The 24,375-nt window shown below is 42.6% G+C and overlaps 1 protein-coding gene across 1 annotated transcript; it reads left to right on the top strand.

Moving 5' to 3' along the window:
• The first annotated feature begins 1,981 nt into the window (after nt 1-1,981).
• On the top strand, nt 1,982-11,958 carry LOC117383576 (transmembrane protein 79-like). Its single transcript, XM_033980777.2, has 5 exons — nt 1,982-2,114; nt 3,109-3,334; nt 4,022-4,213; nt 5,548-5,797; nt 7,986-11,958. Exons 2-5 carry the CDS (start codon nt 3,109-3,111, stop codon nt 8,179-8,181), a joined length of 864 nt encoding a protein of 287 aa, XP_033836668.1. The 5' UTR covers nt 1,982-2,114; the 3' UTR covers nt 8,182-11,958.
• Nucleotides 11,959-24,375: the final 12,417 nt, after the last annotated feature.

The raw sequence follows: 24,375 nt of genomic DNA on the forward strand, positions 1-24,375 counted from the left end.
ACGAGGACGAAATTTAAAGTTCTTACAGCGGAAAATGCAGAATGCAATTAAGGAAGTGGAACTGTAGTCTAATAAATGGTCTGTTAAAATGTCTGTAGCAAAGACTCAAGTTATTTGCTTCTCTAAAAGGCATAAGAGTGTAACGTTGAACCTGTACGGACAAAAGTTGGAGCAAGTTAAGAATGTGAGATTTTTGGGAATGATATTTGATGAAAAACTTACCTGGAAACAACACATTGGGTCAGTGCAGATTAAATGTAAAAAAGTGAATAATCTGTTAAGGTGCTTGGCAGGCCAGGACTGGGGAGCAGCGAGGGGAGCCTTGCTGAGAGTATACCAGGCCCTTATGAGGTCATCTCTTGATTATGGATGTTTTGCATATATGTCTGCTGCTGAAATGCATTTAAAAAAATTGGAAAGAGAGCAAACGCAAGGGCTAAGAACATGCTGTGGAGCATTTAAATCGTCGCCTCTAACAGCACTCCAAGTGGAGACAGGGGAGCTCCCTCTCCGTCTAAGGAGAATTAAACTCATGCTAGCATACTGGATCAACCTTCAAGGACATAACGATTCTCACCCAACAAAGGTTGTTCTTAAAGACTGCTGGGAGCATGAAGAGTCAGACCTTTTCAGCTTCGGATGGATAGGTGATATAAAAGCACAGCAACTCGGCCTCACTGACTTTAAATATAGTCCCACTGTCCCGTGCTCTCCAATTTTTTTTTTTTTGTTGCCCCAACAGTGGACCTCTCTCTTCACAAAGTTATTAAAGAAAAGGCTAGAAATACCCCAGAATGGTTTATTGCACAAAAATACTTTGAAAAGCATACAGACAGCCCTGTATTATATACAGATGGGTCAAAGGACCCTGAGAGCGGCAGGACAGGTGCAGCAGTGAATATTCCTCAATATAGAAATTGCATCACAAGAAGAGCATCAAACCATCTTGCTGTCTCTCTCTATCTCTCTAAGGCTCCAGCAAAGGGGAGGGGGGCATCCCGTCCCCACGCGTTGAGCCGACCAGGTGAACCAGTTTTTTCCAACGCTGGCGGTCTAGGGCCAGCTGCTCTGTGTCCTCTATGGTGACTCCAAGTTGTTGGAGGTCGCCGGCAATGACGTCAAGCTCCTGGAGAATAACAACTGTAAAATCCACAAAGCTGTCATTGCATCAGATAGTCAAGCCGCATTATTAAGTATAGAATCAGCAAAGTCCTGCAGGATGGACGTACTATACAGAATATACTATCTACTCTTCCAGCTACATAGTATGATAGAAGTGGTGCTGGTTTGGGTCCCAGCCCATGTTGGAGTTGAAGGCAATGAAGAAGCTGACATAATGGCTAAACAAGCACTTAGGTCTGAGGTAGTTGATATCAATATCCCACTGAGTCGAGCTGAAGGAAAAGCCATATTGAACAGTAAAATCCTTGAGCTCTGGCAGGAATGTTGGGATCTAAATGACACAGGGAGACATTTACACGGCATTGAAAATAAAGTTGGATTAAAACAGAACCCAGAAGGAAGTCGCAGAGAGGAAATAGTAATAACAAGAATGAGAATAGGACATACATGCTTGAACCACTCGCTCTGGAGAATCGGAAAGCATCCTAATGGAAATTGTGAGAATTGCTCTCAGCCTGAAACAGTGGAACATTTCCTTATTAACTGTGAACATTATAACCATCAGCGAGCACAACTCATGGAAACAGCTGTAAAAGGAAAAATGCTATTTAATCTCAAGACTTTACTGGGAACGGGACTTAAAGTGATAAGAAAACAATTATTTGTGTTCTTAAAATACACTAACCTAATTCGACGCATATGAAGTTCAGATTATTTAAACTCACCCCTCTGACCAGTTTAAAAGATCTTCTTACCCCAGCTCAGTAGGTGGCGGTAATAACCCACTAGATGGTTGCCAACCGCCATTAAACGCCAAAGAAGAAGAAGAAGAAGAAGAGGCGCGCCGCTGCGTGTTTCCGGTCCACGGTGAACCCGGACAGGTGTAGACAGGTGTAGACAGGTGTAGACAGGTGTAGACAGGTGTAGACAGGTGTAGACAGGTGTAGACAGGTGTAGACAGGTGTAGACAGGGGCGTCCGAAGCAGAAACAGGTGCGTACTCGTCTGAGCTGTAAACATGTTGGTTGTGTTTATTCCTGGGCTGTACTAGCCTGCCTGCTTTGTTCGTGTGTGTGTGTGTGGGGGGGGTGTATGTTTAGTGTTTAGTGTTTGTTTGGAAAGGAAGAGTGTGTATCGATACAGTCGATCCGAGCGCCGAAACTAACCGCGTCTGTGGCTCTTCCTGAAAATATGTCCGGAACAAACCTGTCACTGTGTTGTAGTCTGGCGCTTGCTCGTGTTTTCTGTCATACTGTAGAAGCGAAATCCCGCATTATTGTTTTATTTGTCCAGACCAGTGCTATAAAGAAGCGCTGTGACGTGTTATTGAGTCCTACAGGCTGACGCACAACACACAACTACTGCACTGTACTTCTGTTTCTGTGTGTGTTCTGTGTGTGCTGTGTGTGTGCTCTGTGTGTGCTGTGTGTGCTGTGTGTGTGCTCTGTGTGTGTACTGACCATTACTACAAATACTTACATTCCTATTGCTGAGTAGACTGTAGCTGTACTTTTATTTAGAGTTTTAAACTTGGCTGCATTTAAAATCACAGAAGTCACTTAACACAACGCTACATTGTCTGCTCTGATTTGTCAGAGCTCAAAGAATATGCTGATGTGTTTTAATATCATAAAAGAGCGTGAGGAAGAGGAGGGTGAAGACGGGGCTGTGGCAGTGGAGAGTGAGGAAGAGGAGGTTATAGAGGAGGAGACAAATAAAATAAACTATTTGGTTCATTTCAGGCCAGTGATGTTTTAGCAGCAGTACTTGTACTTTTACTGGAGAACACGTTTTCAGATCTATTTTCACCACTACATACCATCCATATACCCAAAAAACCTGCTGGAGCAGCTCCTGACAGGCTTCTCCAGCGGCACTGAAGGACGGGTCAAATGCATGGGACTCTAAAGTGCACCTTAACCTGTATTCTAATGCTTGTATTTTACTTGCATAATATTTACACATGTATGACTCATGTATGTTGCAGATGTCTGAGTTGAAGCCTCCAGAGGCCGGCAGCTGGACTGAGAGCCAGATGATGATGATGGAGGGCGGGGCCTGGCAGGAGAACACACTGCCTGTGAGTGCAGCTCAGGTGTTCAGCCCCGCCTCCACCAGCATCAAAGAATCATGGGAAATGGAGGCTGAAAAGAGGCCCTTCCTCCAGCAGCACTTTGTCCAAGAGGAGTGGCCCGAAGAGAAGCCACCTCGAGGTATTTGCACAGATTCACTGATATGGATATAAAGAAGGACATAGTGTGTATGTTTATATATACATATTGTATAAATATTGTGTATATCCACGATACTCGCGGATCATCATGTTATAATTTGAACATTGTAAATCAAAATATTAATCTGAAATGATTTAAGAAACATCTACTACAGCAGTAGTACTGTACTAGTACTGTAGTACTGCTGTACTACAGTACTAGTACAGTACTACTGCTGGTGCTGGTACAAAACTCTGACTGCAGATAAAACTAGCTATTTAGCTTAAATCTGTTGCGTAACATCTCTGTTTTTAATTAGCTCAATGTCTCTGTACATTTCCCCTTAAATAAAGATAAACTAAATAAAATAAATGTGCTGCTCACTAGTGTGATCCGTGGCTGTCCATAGGAGGCGCCGACAGGAGGCGGTGCTTTGTTGTGATGGAGTTTCTGGTGATGTACCTGTCGTACCTGTCGTGCTCTGTAATAACCTGGAAAGCACTGGACTTTTTCTTTTATTAAGTGGTTTTAGATGAATATTGCACTTAAAAATAAAACCATATTATATATATTATAACATAATGATCCATGGGTGTCATGGATTTACGTATAGAGCAGACATGTCTTCTTTAATGATAATAAAGTGTCAATAAAAACTGACTGAATGACGGGCTTCCCCTGACACAGGGCGGTGCTGCAGTGAGCGCGTGGTCCTCAAGATGGCGGTGTCCTTGGGCACAGCGGCTCTGTTTTTCCCCTTCCTGCTGTGGGGCGGATACGTCTTTCTCCCCTTTGACGCGCCGGTGATGGACAGCGCCCCCCTCAGGCTGGTCTACACTCTGCGCTGCTGTGTCTTTGCTTCACTGCCTATAGCACTGGGTGAGTCCTCCTCTGGTGTAGGTGCTCCTCCTCTGGTTTAGGCGCTCCTCCTCTGATTTAGGCGCTCCTCCTCTGGTTTAGGCGCTCCTCCTCTGGTTTAGGTGCTCCTCCTCTGGTTTAGGTGCTCCTCCTCTGGTCTAGGTGCTCCTCCTCTGGTCTAGGTGCTCCTCCTCTGGTTTAGGTGCTCCTCCTCTGGTTTAGGCGCTCCTCCTCTGGTCTAGGCGCTCCTCCTCTGGTTTAGGCGCTCCTCCTCTGGTTTAGGCGCTCCTCCTCTGGTCTAGGTGCCCCTCCTCTGGTCTAGGTGCTCCTCCTCTGGTTTAGGCGCTCCTCCTCTGGTTTAGGTGCTCCTCCTCTGGTTTAGGCGCTCCTCCTCTGGTCTAGGTGCCCCTCCTCTGGTTTAGGTGCTCCTCCTGTGGTCTGATTTTCATTTATCTTTTTACAGAGAGAGCCCAATGAGAGCACCAGCCTGTCATTCATGAGCGCTCTGTGTAAACACTACAAACAGAGCAGTGCAGTGTTGCAACATCAGAACCTCTTTTGGTCTGTCGTCATTCTCCTGTTCATACTTTGCCATCAACATTCCTTGGGAGTGTGATGCTAACAGATTGCACTGCTCTGTCTGAAGCACTGTTACTTTAGACTTTAATCTGAGCTTTATTTTAACACAACTGGACTGTTAAACAAGTCTCCGACCCACAAAATTACAGCTAGCAGTTTTTCAGTTCATCACCTTCACATTTTTTTTGTTGAAAATCAAACTCCTAAACAGGACCATGAGCACTAGTATTGATCACAGACTCCTGAAAATCTGTGGTTTAAATACATTTTGTGTTGTTCTTTTTTTTTTTTTTTTTTTTCAGACTATTTTAAAAACTTTTTTGAGAGCATTTGCTATTGTGTGTGTTGTGTTACCATAGTAACTGCTGAACCTTCTCTCATAGCCATACATGTACAACACTCCCAGTGTGATGTCACTGCAAAGTATCAGTAGAACCATAAGCCTCTGGAACACTCACACATTACATCATATCATGTACAAAAGAGGAAATGTTTACACTCCTGAACTAACTATGGCTTTAACCAAACACATCACATTAAACTGCCGTGTGTGAATGCAGCAGCATGAACCGTAGAGGCAACAGTCTATCCAGTTTCACGTGTTTGAAATGTGTTCTGTTTTTGGGAAGCAAAATAACCAAAAGCTTTTTTTCCCATTTCCGTTCTAGTCCGGCCAGTTTTTAGACGAAGCCAATCATGAGCTCTTGTGTTAAAAGTTTGTGACGTGCTGCTGACAATAGCGCCCCCTGTTGTGTCCCTGTTGTGTCATGTTGCAGGGTACCTGGTCCTGGGCGTGTCGCGGTTCCGCTCTGGTGAAGTGCAGTCTCTGTGTGAAACTGAGGGGTGTGGCTCCGTAGGGCTGAAGAGAACAGGGATTAATGATGTCAGCGTACACCGCGGCTTTGTGTCTGACTCCACTCACCTGTTCCTGCTCTACTTCCTGCAGCTCGCCGTCATGGCGACCTACCTGAGCCAGGACCAGCTCAAACTGGTGCCGCTGCTCACGCTGCTCTTCTGCCTCGGACGGTACTTTTCCCTAACACCAAAAACCTTTTACTGTTCATCTCAGTCAGAATCTCAACTGTAAAGTGACCGGATGTAGTTTTAGGTCTGTTTTAATCATAGTGTTTGATGAGCTTCAAAATATGATATTTTATTTATTAGTTGTGTTCAAATGTTACATCACAACATTGTCTACATAGTCATTTGGCACCTATGTCTTTTGACCAATTTAAGCCTTGTTTGTTTCATATGTGGCCTGCACACTGAAGCCCCCTGAAACAACAGCACGGTTGTTAGGGTGTGCAATAGGGTGGGGCCATATCATCTCACTGGTGATATATTGTGCTAAATTTAGGGATGAAAGTTTGTACAGTGTACAGCTGTACGTACACACTGCAGCTCATTTATTTATTTATTTATTTATTTATAGCGGACAGTGCATGTTGACCAACAGTAACTGTTTAACATGCCAGAATTAGCCAAGAGGCTAGTTTTCATCTGTTGTCCGTTGCCATGATGTACAGATGGCTCCTTGCAAATTTAAATAATTTACAGAGGACACAGAGAATAAAATAAAAATAAATGTGCATTTCCAGGTGTGGTAAAAAGGTAGAAAGGCATTAAGTCTTGTGCAGTGAATCATAGCAAAGACAAGCGAAGTGAATCATAGCGAAGACAAACGAAATAATTAAAACAGACAGGTTATTAAAAATAGCATGCAATTAATAACAGTAAAAGATTATGTTAAAAAAGCACAAGAAAATAAACAAAGGGCCAATAAAAAGATTTTTTGAAGCTGAATTACAGAGACGCACATGCAAAGGGACAAACACTAGATGGCAGCAGCAGGAGTTTGGTGTTGACAGGTCTGATTTGTTAAAAGCCAACGTTTAAATTGGGACTTAAGAGTCTTATGTGGAGCTCTCCCTGATAGTTGTAGGGATGCTGTTCCACCCTTTAGAAGCTCTAACAGAATAGGCTGATTGACCAAATGCTGTCTTTCTGAATGGGATCAGACAGTCTCCTCTTGCAGCTCCTCTAGTGATGCGGGTTGAGCTTGATCTTAGGCTAACAGAGTCATTGAGCGGTGGAGGGGCAAGTCCATGTAAGATTTTATAAACAAAGCAGGCATCTGTGAATCTTATCAGATTCTCCCAACTTAAAATATTATATTTAGATAAAATGCTGCAGTGATGGATGTGGCGTGTTTTTTTGTCTAGAACTTTGAGTGTCTGTTTATACAGTGATTGTAGTGGTCTGAGTGTGGTATGGTTGGCCTGGGACAAGCTCGTCAGGCAGTAAGTCAGGTGTGAGAGAATCATGGCGTGCATGTAAATATTGACTGCTTGTGCGGACATAGAATTTCGGATGAATCTGAAATTTGATAAATTGAATTTGACCCTTTTGATGGTTTGTTTAACATGTGACTTAAAATTAATATGAGTCGATTACGATGCCAAGGTACTTACATTCTTACACCAATTGTAGTTTTTCACCAGATACAAATATGTCAGGGTTTGTGGTGGAGTTGACGCTTTTGGTGAAGTACATGCCAACTGTTTTGGACACGTCATGTCCCTGTCAGTTGTGACAGGAGACAGACAGAGATCGTGGCTAATGCAACGGCTAAAGCCCAGAGCAACTGAAACACTGTCTGTGTTTACATGCACACTAAAATCTGATTATTATCTGATTTCTGGACCTTTAAAATGAATCAAATGTATGTCTGCATGTGAACTGCAAAATGAGCGATCAGACGGACTGTGGCCACAAACAAATCACATTATTTTACTGTTAAAATGTTATTTTGATTTTGAGCATTCATGTAACAGCACACTCATTTGTCCACAGACTGGTGCGGCATTTAAAGGTGCGCTTGTTTTGACCACAGATGAATGCTGCGTTTAAAAGGTGTGCTTGTTTTGTCCACAGATGAGTGCAGCTTTTAAAGGTGTGCTTGTTTTGTCCACAGACGAGTGCAGCTTTTAAAGGTGCGCTTGTTTTGTCCACAGACTGGTGCGGCATTTAAAGGTGCACTTGTTTTGTCCACAGACGAGTGCTGCATTTAAAAGTGCGCTTGTTTTGTCCACAGATGAGTGCAGCGTTTAAAGGTGCGCTTGTTTTGGCCACAGGCTGGTGTGGCGTTTAAAGGTGCACTTGTTTTGTCCACAGGCTGGTGCGGCGGTTAAAGGTGCGCTTGTTTTGTCCACAGGCTGGTGTACTGGGTGGCTGCAATGTTCCAGAGCAGTATCCGCGCCTTCGGGTTTGGGTTGTCCTTTCTTCCATCCCTCGCCATGATTGCAGCCAATCTGTACTTCCTGGTTACCATGGAGATGAGTGGCGGTGCTTTCAGCCCACCTCAAAAAGAGCAGGCCCCGCCTCAAGGACGCCAGCGCTTCTGGGGCTGAGCGGTGGACCAGGACTTAACCCCGAACTGTGCCATTAAAATCCCAACAGCTCAGGATATGGCCATAACAATATTTAGTTTTTGTGATGTTTTTCTATGATTCAGTGATTTTGGTAAAGATGCTGCTTCAGTTTGACACAGTTTCCTCTGTAGGAATCTGGTCTGTGCATGCAACAACTTTATGAATCATGTATTTTAACCATTATTTCACAGTGAAAATGCTGTGTGTCCTACAGACTCCACTGTTAGACTGAATCAGACTCAATGTGTGCACATATGACTAAACTCTGTCCTCAAATGATCTGCGATAAATTACATCAAAATATATTATTATTTTAAGAGCTGACACTACAGGCAAACCTTTTTTTCAATTTTTATTTTGTATTTTCTTTGGGTTAGTTTGGTCTCTTGGCACACAAGCTGCATGTGGAACAAAATGGTCCAAATCTGCAGCGAAAGATGTTTTATTTAATTGATTACAATCTGCAGCCATAGAGTCATAAGAAACACGGTGCATTTCCCCCATAGGGACATAAAGATCAGCTCTTTAAGTAGCACCTCCACACACCAAACACTACAGTCTTGTACTTTACCAGATTTTGATCATTTTGTTTACCTAATTCCAGCCTGACTTATTGCACGTCTTTTGTAAGATCTAGTTTACTCAGATACTTAATCAGATCCAAAATCCCCTCTATGTTTTAGTATCTAATATGTCAACAAAAAGAAGCAAAAAATAATTCACCTTTTTGAGATTCATGTCCCAAAAATTCTAAATTTGTGTCATTTTTATGAATAAAATGCCTTTTTTATGTGAAAACATTCCATGATAAAAACAAACTTATAATATATTTTTTTCTTAGATTTATATAAGTAAACTTTCAAATTGATATCTCTAAGACACACTGCAGGACGGTGGGAAAAAAAATTATATTTAAAGAGTTGAGTTTATTCACACTGAAGTGGGAGCACATTGTGGAGCCTGATGATCGTTTGATCAGCCTATGCAGAGTCACTGTGCAGGAGCTCTGTGAGGTTCCTCCTCATGAAGACCTCTGCTCACCCAAAACAACACAAACCTGCTCTGTGGAACGGCTGCACAGTGCAACGCACTTAGAAATACAACAATATATGGTACATGTTTTCTACTTTCTACATGTTATATACTGTACATGTTTTATATTCTAATCCTCAGAGTAAGCGCTGCAAACCCCTGGCCTTCTCACAATGAGCTTTTAGTCCTACTTTCTTTGAAATTCCTTAATCAAAACTATTATGATCTGACCTCTGACCCAAACTACACTTGCACTTTTTAAACAGAAATGTACCAGGAAACGCTATTTTAATATATAAAAAGATAAACCCTCAACTCACGGCCTAACCCACACCTTACATTCTCCTGTCTACTGGTGCCACATATAAATCCTTAAACTTGTTTGCATTTTTTAATTTAAGTAACATAGTCACCGTTTGTCTGTTAGTTGGAGAAGTTTTTTTTGTTTTTTGCTTTTAAAATGGATAGGACATATATATGATAATATAATATATATAAAGAAATGCTTGGATGTGCACATTTATTGTTTAGTACCTTGTGAAATAATATGCTGCCTAAAGTTTATACACTGTGATTGTACACATCAGAAATAGACCAAACTGTGAATGTGTTTTTAATTGTGTTTTGTGAAATCCTATAAAAACAATCATTCTGTTTATAGAGGGGCCATTATGTTTTGTACCTTGAATCAAAGATTTTTTGAATTTGATAAGATTTGTCCAATGCTCCGCCCACAAGCCTTTGTCACCCATGCTCCCACATGACAATTCTCCATAAATATACAAACACATGATGCACATTTAAGCACTACCAGCTTGTAGCATCATGTTTTTGAGTATCCAGTCCCCCAAACCAATCATCTATTCCCATACTCCCCCCATATGAGAAGAATGGGGTGGTTTGAAGAGCTAGGTACACTTCTGATCCTGGAGAAAGTGCAACATTTTGTCCTTTTCTGATGTGTTTGCAGTCATTTTCTTGTGGGCACCGAAGAAGTTAGTGCCACAGTCTGAGCACAGCTGTTTGCTGGACCTCAAAAGGCAAAGAAACGTCTCAGTGTATTAATGAAACTTGAAGAGCTCATCTCCACTACTTCAGTGTGGACGGCCCTTGTGCATAAACATGTGAATAGAATTGCCCACCATTGACTGTTGGCTTGTCCCCCTCTTGTTCAACTTGTGGTTACCTCCCATGGGCCAAACATGTTCCTACATAAGAAAACGGGGGCTCTACTTGAAGTCTCTCTACAGGCAAGTCGCTCATCAATTGCTCCTCAAATTTCCCTCAGTTTTTTTACTTCCATCCATCCATCCATCCATTTTCTTCCACTTATCTGGGGCCAGGTCGCGGGGGCAGCAGTCTAAGGAGGGACTCCCAGACTTCCCTCACCCCAGACACGTCCTCCAGCTCCTCTGGTGGGATCCCAAGGCGTTCCCAGGCCAGCCGAGAGATATAGTCCCTCCAGCATGTCCTGGGTCCTCCCCGGAGCCTCCTCCTGGTGCGACATGCCCAGAACACCTCCCTAGGGAGGCGTCCAGGAGGCATCCTGAGCAGATGCCCGAGCCACCTCAACTGGCACCCTATCCCTAAGGGTGCACCCAGCCACACTGCGGAGGAAACCCATTTCAGCCGCTTCTATCCGGGATCTTGTCCTTTTGGTCATTACCCAGAGCTCATGACCATAGGTGAGGGTAGGAACGTAGATTGACCGGTAAATCGAGAGCTTTGCCTTTGGACTCAGCTCTTTCTTCACCAGAACGGACCGATACAGCGACCGCATCACTGCAGATGCTGCACCGATCCGCCTGTCAATCTCACGCTCCATCCTTCCCTCACTCGTGAACAAGACCCCGAGATACTTGAACTCCTCCACTTGGAGCAGAGACTCTCCACCCACCCGGAGAGGGCAAACCACCTTTTTCCGGTCGAGAACCATGGCCTCGGATTTGGAAGAGCTGATTCTCATCCCAGTCGTTCCACACTCGGCTGCAAACCGCCCCAGTGCTGCAGGTCCTGGGTCGAAGAAGCATCAGGACAACATCATCTGCAAACAGCAGAGATGAAATCCTGTGGTTCCCGAACCAGGCCCCCTCCGGTCCCTGGCTGCGCTTTTCTTACTTGTCACATTTTTTTAAATTTTTTTATGACTACTGTGAAAGCAGAGGCCGCACGTTTTAAAACAGTGTTTACACAAAACATGGGAGACAAAAGACACAGATGAGACGAGGAGTTTCCAGACCCGTTTCCATTTTAATGACCATTTACCATTAGAACAACAGTAACAATAATGATAAACATAGAAATGGGACTTGTAAACAACAATCTCAGGATAATCTTATTTTTTATTTTTACCAGGCAAAATATTAAGAACAAATTCTAATTTACAATGTTGTCTTTTTATTATTTAAGTTCGGGATAGGTTAAATGCATTATAAGCTGTAGAGTGTGACAAACATGATGCTAACTTGATGCACCTTGATTTTATAAGTGTACATGGTAAAATACACAAACACATGAACCGTTAATGCATTTACGTTACTTATTAAAAATGTGTTTTAATGAAACCTTTTATCATCTAAGAAAATGGACTCCTTTTAGCAAGTAGTTCCTATGGTCAGGATAATGCATAATGTAATGCATCTAGTGCAATGCCCAAATAAACCAAACCAAATTAAGACACAATTCAACCTGTGTCAGAGACAAGAGGGGACACATCCCTGTGAAGCTCCGATCCAAGTCCAGTCCCTCAAAATGTTCTGAAGTTTGATCACATACATCAAAATAACATAAATAAATACAAATATTTTTTAAATATGTCAAGTATTTCAGAACATTCTTGTGCATTCTGGCTCTCACTTCATTGTTTGCCTCAGGGACACTGTAGTTTTTGGTCCAAACCACTCTTCAAAAGGTCCGTTCCTTGCTCTTCTGTTTAGAGTTTGCACAGTTTAGTCGTTTCCTCTGATAAATTCTTCATTTTCTTTCAGCGATTAGCAGCAGGCTAACGAGCTGCATTACTGTTCATCTCTGATAAATTAAATACATTTTATTTTATCCATTATATACATTTAGTTTCTTCAGCCACAGAAGAATCCATTAGAAAACTTGTGTGCAGTGAGAAGTGCAGTCAGATGACTTCGTCTGACATGGGAAGAGCATTTTTCTTAACACAACAGCCGATGATCACAACGATCACAATGCTCCCAATGACCACCGGAACGACTATACCTGAAAGGAAAAAATATAACACTTTTATCTTAAAGGAACTGTAAGAATGAGATTTTCAAGTCCCTAAACGTGACCTATCTGCAGTGGTGGAATAAGTACTGAATTTTCTTACTCAAGTACAAAAATAAACACTGGACCAAAAAAAAAAAACTTGAGTAAATATTTTAAGTGATGTGTAAAATTATTAAAGTACTTTTTAAAAAATGTACTTAAAGAGTAAAATGTAAAAAAAAAAAAAATGTGTGCAGATTTTGAGGTCTTATAGAGCTTCAAATGTAGTGACTTTGATTTCAACTGAAATTTGTTCAACAGAAACAAGTGAATCAATGTATTTTTCTGTCTGTTTTCCTTTTTGTATATTTTTGTTTCTTCAAATTATGAACTTGTTCAAAATAAACCCTCAGACTATAATAAAAATACTTTTACTTTTCAGTCCTGTTCAAAAATGTAGTGGAGTAGAAAGTACAGATACTGCTCTCAAATGTAGTGAAGTAAAAGTATATCCACTGTAAAACTGATGTGGGTAAAGTACAGACACATAAAAATGTTACTTAAGTGCAGTACTTTACTACATGTACATTCCACCCCTGCCTCTGTGGGTCCCCAGATCCAAGGTAAACAGGTTCACTGAGATGCTTTCAGTCGTATGCACAGACTTTGATGGTTTAGTCATTACAGGTGATTTTAATGTACATGTGGATAATGTGTTTGACAGAAACACTAAAGAGCTCCGTTCTGTCCTTGAAACCTTTGGTCTGACTCAGCATGTCAGCGAGCCACAACAGAGGACACACTCTGGACCTGCTCATTACAAAAGGACTAAATATTTCAAATGCCGGAGGGCCGAGCGGGAACGGTGCAAGTCAAAGCTCCAGGTTCATTATGAGATTTACAGAGAAAAGATGCACATGTACAACCACAGTTTATGTAGAACAAGGCAAAGGTATTTTTCTGACATTATTGGAAGTTGCAATAACAACTCTCATGTCAGATTAACAAACCCTCCAGCTCTGCTGCTCTTAGAACTAATTTCCACATCTAAGTGCAATGAGTTTGCAGTTTTCTTTAATGACAAGGTTCAGGGCATTAAAAATGACATAAATTCCACAAATAACAACCCAGCACCACCGAGACACTTAGAGCTGACTCACTTTGCTCCTGTAACTGACAAAACAAAAATAACAATAGTCGTGTTCCGCGAAGTAGTCAGCTTTATGAGGGTGGACAGGAGGGTACTGGGAAGAGTTCAGCATAGTTGATGCCAGAAGAAGTCTTGATCGCACTATATTGGGTGTGAGGGGAGTCATCTTAATTCCTGATCTGATGAAGCCCTTATGAAGCCCCATGTGAAGGACCCACTGGCACCTTTCACTACATTCTTTTCCTCTTGTTATCTTCTCTATACTTTAAATGTAATAAACATACAAAATACATTTAAAAACATTTGAGTTCATGGATTGATAGATATTTTAAGTTACTAACCCCCCCCAGCTAAGTAAAGCTTTATCTATGGCATCTCTGTCAGAACCTCTCAGTCTTTAACGCAGTTTAAGACTAGATTGAAAGCCCACCTTTTCTCCCTGGCATTTAATACTAGCTACACAGGATATCTTGGTGTTTTATTGTACTTTTCCTTTGTATAGTGTGATCTGTATTGAACTGAATTGAAGTAGTCCTTCTGACCAAACGTAGGTCAAACTCTTCAGATGAATGCCCACTGCTCCTGACAGATTTGATACTCAATACTGACTCCAATACTACAATGATAATTAAAAAACACTCTTTCTTTAGACAATAAAATGTAATTTTCAACATTAAATCATAGTAGTTTCTTTTCTGTTCCCATGTGGCTTTTATATCTGTGTCATCCAGTTGGTGGTTCCATCGTGGTCGTAGTGTGTGGTCTTATACTTGTTCTGATACAGCTCAAGATCCTTCTAAAGCTTTTCAGGAAAGATTCATTTCTGTCATGTGAATGTGACATTTTTAGATACCTACACAAATGAGTATCTAGTTTCAATACTAGTTTTAGCATCAGTATCTGAGTTTTGATACTATTGACAACCCTAATACATCATAATTATACAAAAATAGACTCAAACAAATTTTTATTGTTTTTAATGCTCATCAAAGGTAAAGATGGTCTCTGTGTGTTTACGTCCTCTGCTTCTTGTTGTTGGAAGTCTGAGGCCGGTTAGAACTGTGAGAGGCAGACCTCCTCTGCTGAAGGATCATTCCTATTTTTACAGCCTGAGCGACGTACCGGCCTTTTACACCCTCAGGTAGACGCTCCCACTGTGGAGAACACAAGCACATACATTTGTTAATATCATTTCATGCATTTCTGGTCCCTCCAAGTTTTGCAGTCAATGAACTTTGAAAGTGGGACTAAGCACATAAACTCCGCCCACAACCACAAACAGAAGCTGAGGGTAAAAGGAACAGTGTGATTGGTCAAACAGGAGTGCACACTTCAAACCTCGCTCCTGCAGAGAGGTGTTTGTGATCACACACTCCTGGCATAAGTGTTTAGTTCCACTTTAAAGGCCCCGTACCTGATTATTTTCATGTATTAGAGCAAAATTCATACGGATAAATAGTTTGAGCAGATCTTGAGGTCAAAATAAGTCTGCTGTCTACTTATCTATCTGCATCTAATTATAAAGCATTATAATGTCTGTTAATCAGGAAGTACACAGTACACATGCTAGTTGTTGTAACTGTGATGGCGAAACTGAAAAGCGGGTATAAATTCATCGTGGTGAATAATTAGGATGTTCAGAAAGTATAAGGTAAGTGAGGAATAACTTTGGATTGCTGCAAACGGTTTCAAATGAATTAGTTCTGTTTTTCTTGTTTTTGGACAGTGAAAATCAGGTACAGCGCCTTTAGCATTTGTCTTTAGGTTAAGCCTGATTGTAATAATCTTTCACTCATCACATTAAGTTTTACATAAGGCTCTTCAGCACTTTGAATTATTTTGTATTAGCATGTTAGCATTAGCAAAGGCATTTTATAGGAAGAACATAGAAAAGACTTGTTTCAGACTTACTCTTTTTTGCAGCACAGCGTTCAGGACCATCGTGTTTTTGGTCCGGAGCTCAGTCTTGACCTTCTCCCACTGATGCTTTTTGAAAACAGAAAAGGCTGTGGGGGCCTCAGCAAGAGGTGTGGGGCCCATGGATGCAGGAGCAGGGGCTGTGGGGGCCTCAGCAAGAGGTGTGGGGCCCATGGATGCAGGAGCAGGGGCTGTGGGGGCCTCAGCAAGAGGTGTGGGGCCCATGGATGCAGGAGCAGGGGCTGTGGGGGCCTCAGCAAGAGGTGTGGGGCCCATGGATGCAGGAGCAGGGGCTGTGGGGGCCTCAGCAAGAGGTGTGGGGCCCATGGATGCAGGAGCAGGGGCTGGACGCTTTGACTCTGTAAGTTTGGCTGTCAAGGGTCTAGAAAACGCAGAGTCCAGCCGGTGGAGAGGAGGGGTGTGAAGTATGGAATCTGTGGGCTCCAACGCAGTATCATGGGCCTCAACCAAAGAGCGAGGCTCCTCAAACATAAAGTCCAGGACCTCAAATCCAGGGGTCTCAAACACAACAGTAGGGTCCACGGACACAGGAGGAGGGTCGATGGACAGAGGAGTGGGGTCCACGGACACAGGAGAAGGGTCGATGGACACAGGAGGGTCCACAGATACAGGATTGGGCACAGAAGAGATGGCCTTAAACATAAAGTCAAGGACGTCAAATCCAGCGTCCACAGACACAGGAGCGGGGTCCATGGACACAGAAGAGAGGGCCGGGCGTTTGGACTCAGGACCCTCATCATCAGAAATTTCACGTTTTCTTTTCCCTCGACAGTGCGGAGACTTGGGAGGAGGGACGTCAAACACAGGAGTAGGGTCCATGGACACAGGAGCGGGGTCCATGGACACAGGGTTGGGGCTCATGGACACAGAAGAGAGGGCAGGGCGTTTGGACTCAGGACCCTCATCATCAGAAATTTTACGTTTTCTCGTCCCTCGACAGTGCGGAGACTTGGGAGGAGGGACGTCAAACACATGAGTAGGGTCCATGGACACAGGAGCGGGGTCCATGGACACAGGAGTGGGGTCCATGGACACAGGAGCTGGGTCCATGGACACAGGAGCGGGGTCCATGGACACAGCAGCGGGGTCCATGGACACAGGAGCGGGGTCCATGGACACAGGGTTGGGGCTCATGGACACAGAAGAGATGGCCTTAAGCATAGAGTCAAGGACATCAAATCCAGGGTCCACGGACACAGGAGCGGGGTCCATGGACACAGGGTTGGGTCTCATGGACACAGAAGAGAGGGCAGGGCGTTTGGACTCAGGACCCTCATCATCAGAAATTTTACGTTTTCTCGTCCCTCGACAGTGCGGAGACTTGGGAGGAGGGACGTCAAACAATGGAGTAGGGTCCACGCACACAGCAGTAGGTGGAGCAGTAGGTGGACTGTCCTCTGTACGTATGTCCTCCTCCTCATCGCCAGGCGTAGGGATAATACAGGCGTCTTCATCCTCGTTATGGTCTACCCATGGATAAGATAGAGGGTATTTAGTAGCGCAGAAGACGTCAAGCAGGCGGTCTTCTACCACCTCGGGTTCGGCCAGTGGTACCTGAACATAGTCAGGTACAGGGTTTGGTTCTGGAGGACATGGGGACCGGAAATCACGGTCCACCTCAGCTTTGAGAAAGTCCTCGATGTCCAACCAGTGGTCCAGCTCTGTGGTGGACTCAGTATGGGCCATTTCTGGGATGAGTTCATTCTCTCGCGGGGCACTCAGGAGAGACATGATCTCTAACCTCAGGTTGAAGGAGGCCATGTTGGGCTCTTTGAGCGACAGACAGAGGTGAATCTGCAATGGAAACAAATGCATTTTAATACTGTGTTTAAAGTAAAGACGATGCTGATGTGTTTTGTGTTGTTTTAAGGTCAAACTTGTAGTAGTATGCACATGTCGTTCATGATTAAAGTTATAAAAAGTGAATCTAAGCTGTATCTTGTACATAAGACAGTAAAGGGCCTGCAATCAACTACACTTCAAGATGTGTTAAATAGAAGAAATAGTAGGTTATTCAAGTTTAAGTTAAGTTAAACCAGGCTACAATTGTAGCTTTAGTTCACATTTTGATCTCAACTTTCTGCAGTAAACACTAGATTACTGTAAACTAAATGAATTTTAATGAAATGTACTGCTATGAAATTCCTAAAACCAGTCTAAAAATGTGCTCACAACACTGTCAACAAAGTTAAAATTGATATGGCAAAGAAATATCTGAGAAATTTGCGTTCACGTCTTTGGTACACTTCAGATCATGGTTAACAGTTTGCACTAAGTCAACGTGTATGTGCATAAACAAATGCAACAATCATATTCACCTGTAGTACTCAAAAATCTGTTTAGGAAGCTGAGGAGTTTTGGAGGAGTTTTGAACTAATGCTGTGTAAAGTCAGGAGCTGACGGGAAAAGGTGCTTTCAGTTCGCTGACTAGTCGAGAAATGAGCCAAGTCTGTGCCGTACAGCCCCTTATAAACTTTTAGGATTCTAGAATCCGATGCTGATGCACATCACCATAGCAACCCCCCCCCCCCCCCTGCCCCCACATTTACACAGTTTATTAGCAACCAGAGAGTATACAACATGAAAGTACAATAAAAAAGTCCATATTATGTTTCCTGAATCACCACAGGGGCTAACTACATTTAAACTTGTTTAAAACAGCCAAGCAGACATGGTAGATCGAGAGGATGCGCTCGCAGCCATATAAGACGATAAATGAACATGTTAAGTCAGCGCCACCATCAAAGAACTTAGCACCTGCATAACTCCAACCAAAAATGTGCAGCGCCGCCCCTGCCTGTGAGCCCTCGTGCAGCCTCACATCCTCACATCCTCAGGCAGGTCTCTGGAGCTGTTCCAGTCAGATTTGAAACAATCTACCTGAAGAGATAAGGCTTGTGCCATCATTATCATGTTTTAAATTACTCTGTAAAACTCACTTATTGCCAGGCCTTTTTATAAATTGTCCGGTTTTATGTGTGCATCTTTTCTTTGCATTTCTCTGTTTTGCATTTTATTTTTCCTTATTTTTATGTATTGTGTTTTTTTTACTTTGTTGTGAAGCCCTTTGTAACTCTGCTTTTTTGGGATGAGGTGAAGCCATTGACGACTTGGCCGACATCCAAACTAACCCTAACCCTAAACAACATCCATGGATATGACAATGAGTCTTATCACACGCACACAGAGGAAGAAAATAGGCCTGATGAGCAATCCTTAAACAAGGCAATGAAATACAGCGCACTCATGGATGGACTGTAAAAACACTCTTAAAAACTGTATAATGCTGTGGTTAAATCTTTTCTGAATCGCATGGGAGGGATGCGTCTGAGGGGCGTATTATGCATGTTATACCAACACAAACATATAAAATATAATGTTATCCTGTGGTTGCTATTTGTTAAGGTACTGTACTAGACATTATCTAAGCCCCGAGTGTCATGACCCATTTCCCCCTGAATTTTAACTTCAACAGAGGTGGGAATCAACTGTCCTTAAAAAAGCAAGCCAAGCAACATGGATACAAAACATCTGGATGTGTGTTACATTTTTTCAGAACATTTATAAACAATTGAAATCCGTTTTGTCTGTTAAACATCTTATAAACATCTTATTATGAACTTTCAACCCGGACTCCGTTTGTGAACTCTTCTTTTAAAGGTCTCAAAGAACTTTGATTAAAAACAAAAATCTGGCCATCAAATGTTTAAAAAAACATATAACTTATCAATAAATGTGCCTTTACAGTTTTGAGGTCACATAAAAAAAACAAAAAAACAATTCAAACCCTATCAAATAGGTGTTCTTTAGGTACCAGTGGTCGCCCCTATAGGCCTGTTCAGTTACTTCACTGTCCTGCATTCCTGTATAGGCTCGTAAGGGCAACCACTGGTACCTAAAGAAGAGCTTATTCTGCATTAGACCGACTGTACAGGCCACAGAACCTGAAAGATTCTCTCTATTTTTTAAGAATGAATACATTCTACTGTTTAGGTTTAAAAGGAATTAGCTTCCCTGAATCTTTCAGAGTTTTGACCTTTTGCTCTACCTCAGCATCTTCAGAAAGAGCCAGTGAACACTGGGCTGTGAACACTGACAGCTTCACAGCTCTACTGTAAGTCTGCATCATTTGTTTGTACTTTTCTGGAGCGCCTATGTACAGTTTGGCAATTGGAGCAGTGATGACAACTGTACTACAGTCCACCCCATATTTTTTGAAGGCCCGAGCCGTGGTGCCACCTCGCTTGAATATCTTCAAAATCTTCTGGTATCTGGCCACCACTTCTCTTGGACTTTGAACTGTAAATAAGAAAATGGAAAGAATAAAAGATAAAATATTTAAAATAGCAGTGTTCTACACTCAAATCTCCTTTACCCACATTCTAACACCCTAATTATTCACTGGATGAGTTCAAAAACATGTTTCACAATTTTCAGGGCAAAAATAGCGGGGAACCACGTTTATACACTTGTGAAGATGAAGACATCGCATAGCTGTTATTAGAATAATGTGTAATGAGGCCAAACAGATTTTATAGGGTTCAGCAGGTCTATGTTATGGATAGATCATTTAGAGTTCAGTATGTTGGTATGCACAGGGAAAAGAGTCAATACAATTTGCATTTAACCTCAATTTAAAACCATCCTGGTCATGTGGATTTGGTTGTTTGGAAGATTGCACAGTGGAGAAATGCCACAAATGCCCAATGTCCAACCCTGCCTTGGCTCAGAAGTGACATGGTTAAATAAAGTAAGTATAAAGTAAAACCTTACCTCTCTGACAATACAATTTCAGTGACAGTGACTCTTCTCTTCTTCATTCTTCTTTTCTTCTTTTGTTCATCAGCTGATGAATTCTCAGTATCATTTTCTGATGATATTGCATTGACACTTTCTGCTTCTGTGTCAGAAGTGTCATTTGCTTCATCAGAAACCTGACTGCAGCCAGTGGAGCTGAAACCTGGGTCAGTTTTCCTGAGAGCTGTAATGTAAACAAATACAAATGAATATTTACCACCATTTTCAGATGACTCTCAGATTGTCAAACCAATTTTAATATTTCACAAGACAACACAAGTGAATATTCTGGAATGATTATGAACATTTTTAAAAATGAAAGGACCTGTTGCCAGTTGTTCTTTTAAGAAGTCATTGTTTCTCATTTTGAAAATCTACTTTTATTTCCAACATTTTCAATTCTTTCAATTGTCGTTGACGGTGGATGCTTTTAAAAGAGGACTAAAGGAAAAAGAGGACCTTTTTACCTTGGCCTACAGATAAACACCGGCTATTGTTTTATTGCTTTTACACTGATTTTAATTGTCTTCTGTCTTTAATGTCTTTTTTGCACTGTAGCACTCTGAGATTTGTTGTTCAAATGTAAAGTGCGTTATAAATAAATTGTATTATTATTATTAGCGGGGAGGTCTCTATAGCAGTGAGTTACAGAGGGATCAGACGGAGTGGACGGGAGAGTGTGTTTGGAAACAATGATCAGTCCTGGAGTCTGTGTATCGGTGCTGATGGAGGGTATTGGGTCTATCACAACAGAATAGGAACACGACTCCCCCTCTCCCATTGTTTAGAGAGAGGGGGCGTGTCCTCTGGTACAGGGGACGTGCCCTCTGATGAAGGAGCCAGAGTGGGCAGAGTGGGCATTTTCCTGGACTCTGAGGCTGGAGCTCTGTCCTTCTATGTGGTCTCCTCTAATGGAGAACTGTTCCACCTCTGGACCTTCTCCTCGTCCTTCTCTGAGCCTCTGTTCTCTGGGTTTATACTGTGGGGAGAAGGTTCCTCTGTGACTCTGGTGAAAGAGACGAGACGGTATGGGTATTAAAGAGGGGGGTATTTGACTTCTATGGGTATTAAAGAGGGAGTATTTTACTTCTGTCTATCAGAGGTCAGATGGGTTCAGGGGTCAGTAGGGTTCAGTCACATGGGGTCTGAGTTTCAGTCATGTTCTACTGGAATCATTATCTTCTTCCTCAGTAACTGTCGTAACGGTGGGTGTAGCGGACCAAAGAGTGCAGACTCGGGGCAGATTTACAGGGTTTATTTACAGTTTGTGACACAAAATACAGAACTGAGGGTTGATCTGGTGGTGAGCAGGAAGCCAGGTGTGGGCCAGGATCCAGGAGCGGAGCATAGAGTGCAGCGGAGACAACGATACGGGCAGCACCAGGGCAGGGAGCAGAGTGCAAACCAGGGTCCAGTAACGTGGAGTGCAGAGATAAGCCAAGACAGTACCAGGGCTGGGAAGCAGGGTCGGAGCAGGGTCAGAGCAGGGTCAGAGCAGGGTCAGAGCAGGGTCGGAGCATGGTCGGAGCATGGTCGGAGCATGGTCGGAGCATGGTCGGAGCAGGGTCGGAGCAGGGTGAAGACACGCGTAGGACCCGGCACCGAAACAGGATGTAGAAATGCAGGAATGACAACGATCTCACGCCGAGTGTCTAGTCCTGGCTCCACTTATACTCCTCAGCAGGTGGGAGTAATTGCGCTGATGCGCTCCAGGTGCGCACGGGAGGAGCCAGGAACTCCGCCCAGCTCCAGGCTCAAACAGGTGAGGGAGGGGAAAGCACACAGGGAGACAGATAATGCAGGATCATGACAGTAACACACAGGGAGTTGTTTAAGTTGGTCTTTTTTTACTCTTGCATGTTTGAGAAATGCTAAAACTGCTTTTGACATTTGCATTTAAAGATAACTTAGATGGACCAAGGATTGTTTGAGTAAAAAAAATCATTTGTTTGTATCAAATATTTCCATTTGGTTCTAAATGTGTCATATTTGCTTTTTCTGCATAAAAAGAACTCAACATTAAGGAAAAGTGTTTGTTCCACTTCAAAATAGAGAGTAAAGCTCTGAAAGCTGGAGGCTGGTGTTACTGTTCTGAAGTGTTCCTCATTTTCATCAATATCTTGTGTTTTTATAAATTTAAACTTTTTTAAATGATTATTTTCTGTGTAAACGTGTCACTTTTAAAATGTTCAAATCTGGTTTAAAACTCCTGCTTTACACAAACTGAATCTTGTGAACTGTAAGTCATGTTATAATGCTGTTCCTTTCTCAAAACCATCCCTGGTGTTGTGTTTTGTTTCATTCACATATGTTTCTGAAGAGTTCTTCTGAAGTGTGCAGACGCAGATCTTGCTTGCGCCTGCTGCTTCCTTCTTTACTTTGCTTTTTAATCATTTTAATTTTTCCAGTGCTGGAAAATGTGTTTAGTTATGATTTTCATTTAAGTAAACCAAGACTTTTACACCATTTTTGCATTTTTTAAATAAAAATTCTGATGAGCCAGCAACATGTCCAGGAGAAGAAACAAAAGGATTTTTTTCTGTGAACACTGTCAGAACTATCAACAAATTAATGAGCCACAAGCAGAGGTATTTGTTTTAGAATCTGAAAGAGGACTTCACCGGACGCTCCCTGTGACCTCCAGTGGTAAGAAGCCCACAGTTACTTTCAGAGAAGAGGCTGAAAAAACGGCTACTTTCTTCTTAAACCTGAGTGATACAGTGTCTTTTCCAAAACTTTGTAAAGACAAGAATGCCAAACCAACGCAACAAGTGACAAGAGACAAAGCTAATATAGTTACATCACCCAAAATACAACTTACAGATTTTTACCACTGTCACAGACTGATGTTAAAATAAAAACAGAAAATGGATTTTTGTCACAAACCAAGAACAATGAAGTTGACAAAAGATCACAGGCAGACAGGAGATCTGTGCCAAACGTCAGGGTCAGAGACACGCTGCTGTTAGGAGACGGTTCTGTCAGAGATGTGCAACACACCGTTTCTGAGATTACAAAACTCCTGACAAAAGGTTTGTCAACACACCGAAGAGTTAAGGTAAGGCAAGTTTATTTGTATAGCACAATTTGTACACAAAGTAATTCAAAGTGCTTTACAGAATAAGAGAGACATTAAAATCAGACAAATAAAAACATAAATAATCACAAATAATCATAAAATTAACATTAAAACAGAAGAGTGCAGAATAAAAACCTTTCAGCCGTATGCACAGATAAACAGAACTGTTTTGAGCCTGGATTTAAACATTGTCAAAGTAGAGGCCTGTCTCACATCTTCAGGAAGAATGTTCAAGGGTTTAGCTGCATGTTTAGTCATGTTAAACAGCTGATTGTGCACGTGGGTGCAGTTGACACCAGAATGGAACAGACTGAAATCTTGAAAAGGGATTTAATTAAATTATTTGAGCACCCTGATAAAGTGGAGGTTAACACTTTCATCAGTGGACCTCTTCCCAACATAGACAAAAGGAAGATGAACAAATTTACCCGGCTGCTTCAGCTGAACACATGGCTGTTCAACACATGTGCACCCAGAGGACAGCACTTAGCACTACTTTGAGAACTTTGATCTATTCTGGAAACGAGACGACCTGTTCAACGGAAATGGGCTACACCTGAGCAGAGGTGGAGTAAGAGTGCTGACGGATATCCTCCTCCACGCTCTGAGGCACCGGCCAGAACATGGTCCTGGGCCAGTGAGAGAAAAGAGGGATGAGAGAAGAATTCCTGCTGCGCCAACCAGAGACTGAGCCAATGTGTCAGCACCACCAGCAGCACCACAACTACAACCACCACCTACTCCAGCGAAGGAGTCATCACCAGCACCACAACCATCTCCCCCAGCGAAGGATTCAGCAGCACCACCACCTCCCCAAGAGAACAAATCACCACCACCTTCCCCAGTGAAGGATTCATCTCCAGTGTCACTTCCCCCAGGGCCCTCGTCACAGGCCTTGAACCCGTCTGTGACAGCCCCACATCACCTCCCCTGCCCACAGACCAGCCCTGGGTCCCCT

Source organism: Periophthalmus magnuspinnatus, chromosome 16, assembly GCF_009829125.3.
Source record: "Periophthalmus magnuspinnatus isolate fPerMag1 chromosome 16, fPerMag1.2.pri, whole genome shotgun sequence".
In the NCBI taxonomy this organism is placed as follows: Eukaryota; Metazoa; Chordata; class Actinopteri; order Gobiiformes; family Gobiidae; genus Periophthalmus; species Periophthalmus magnuspinnatus.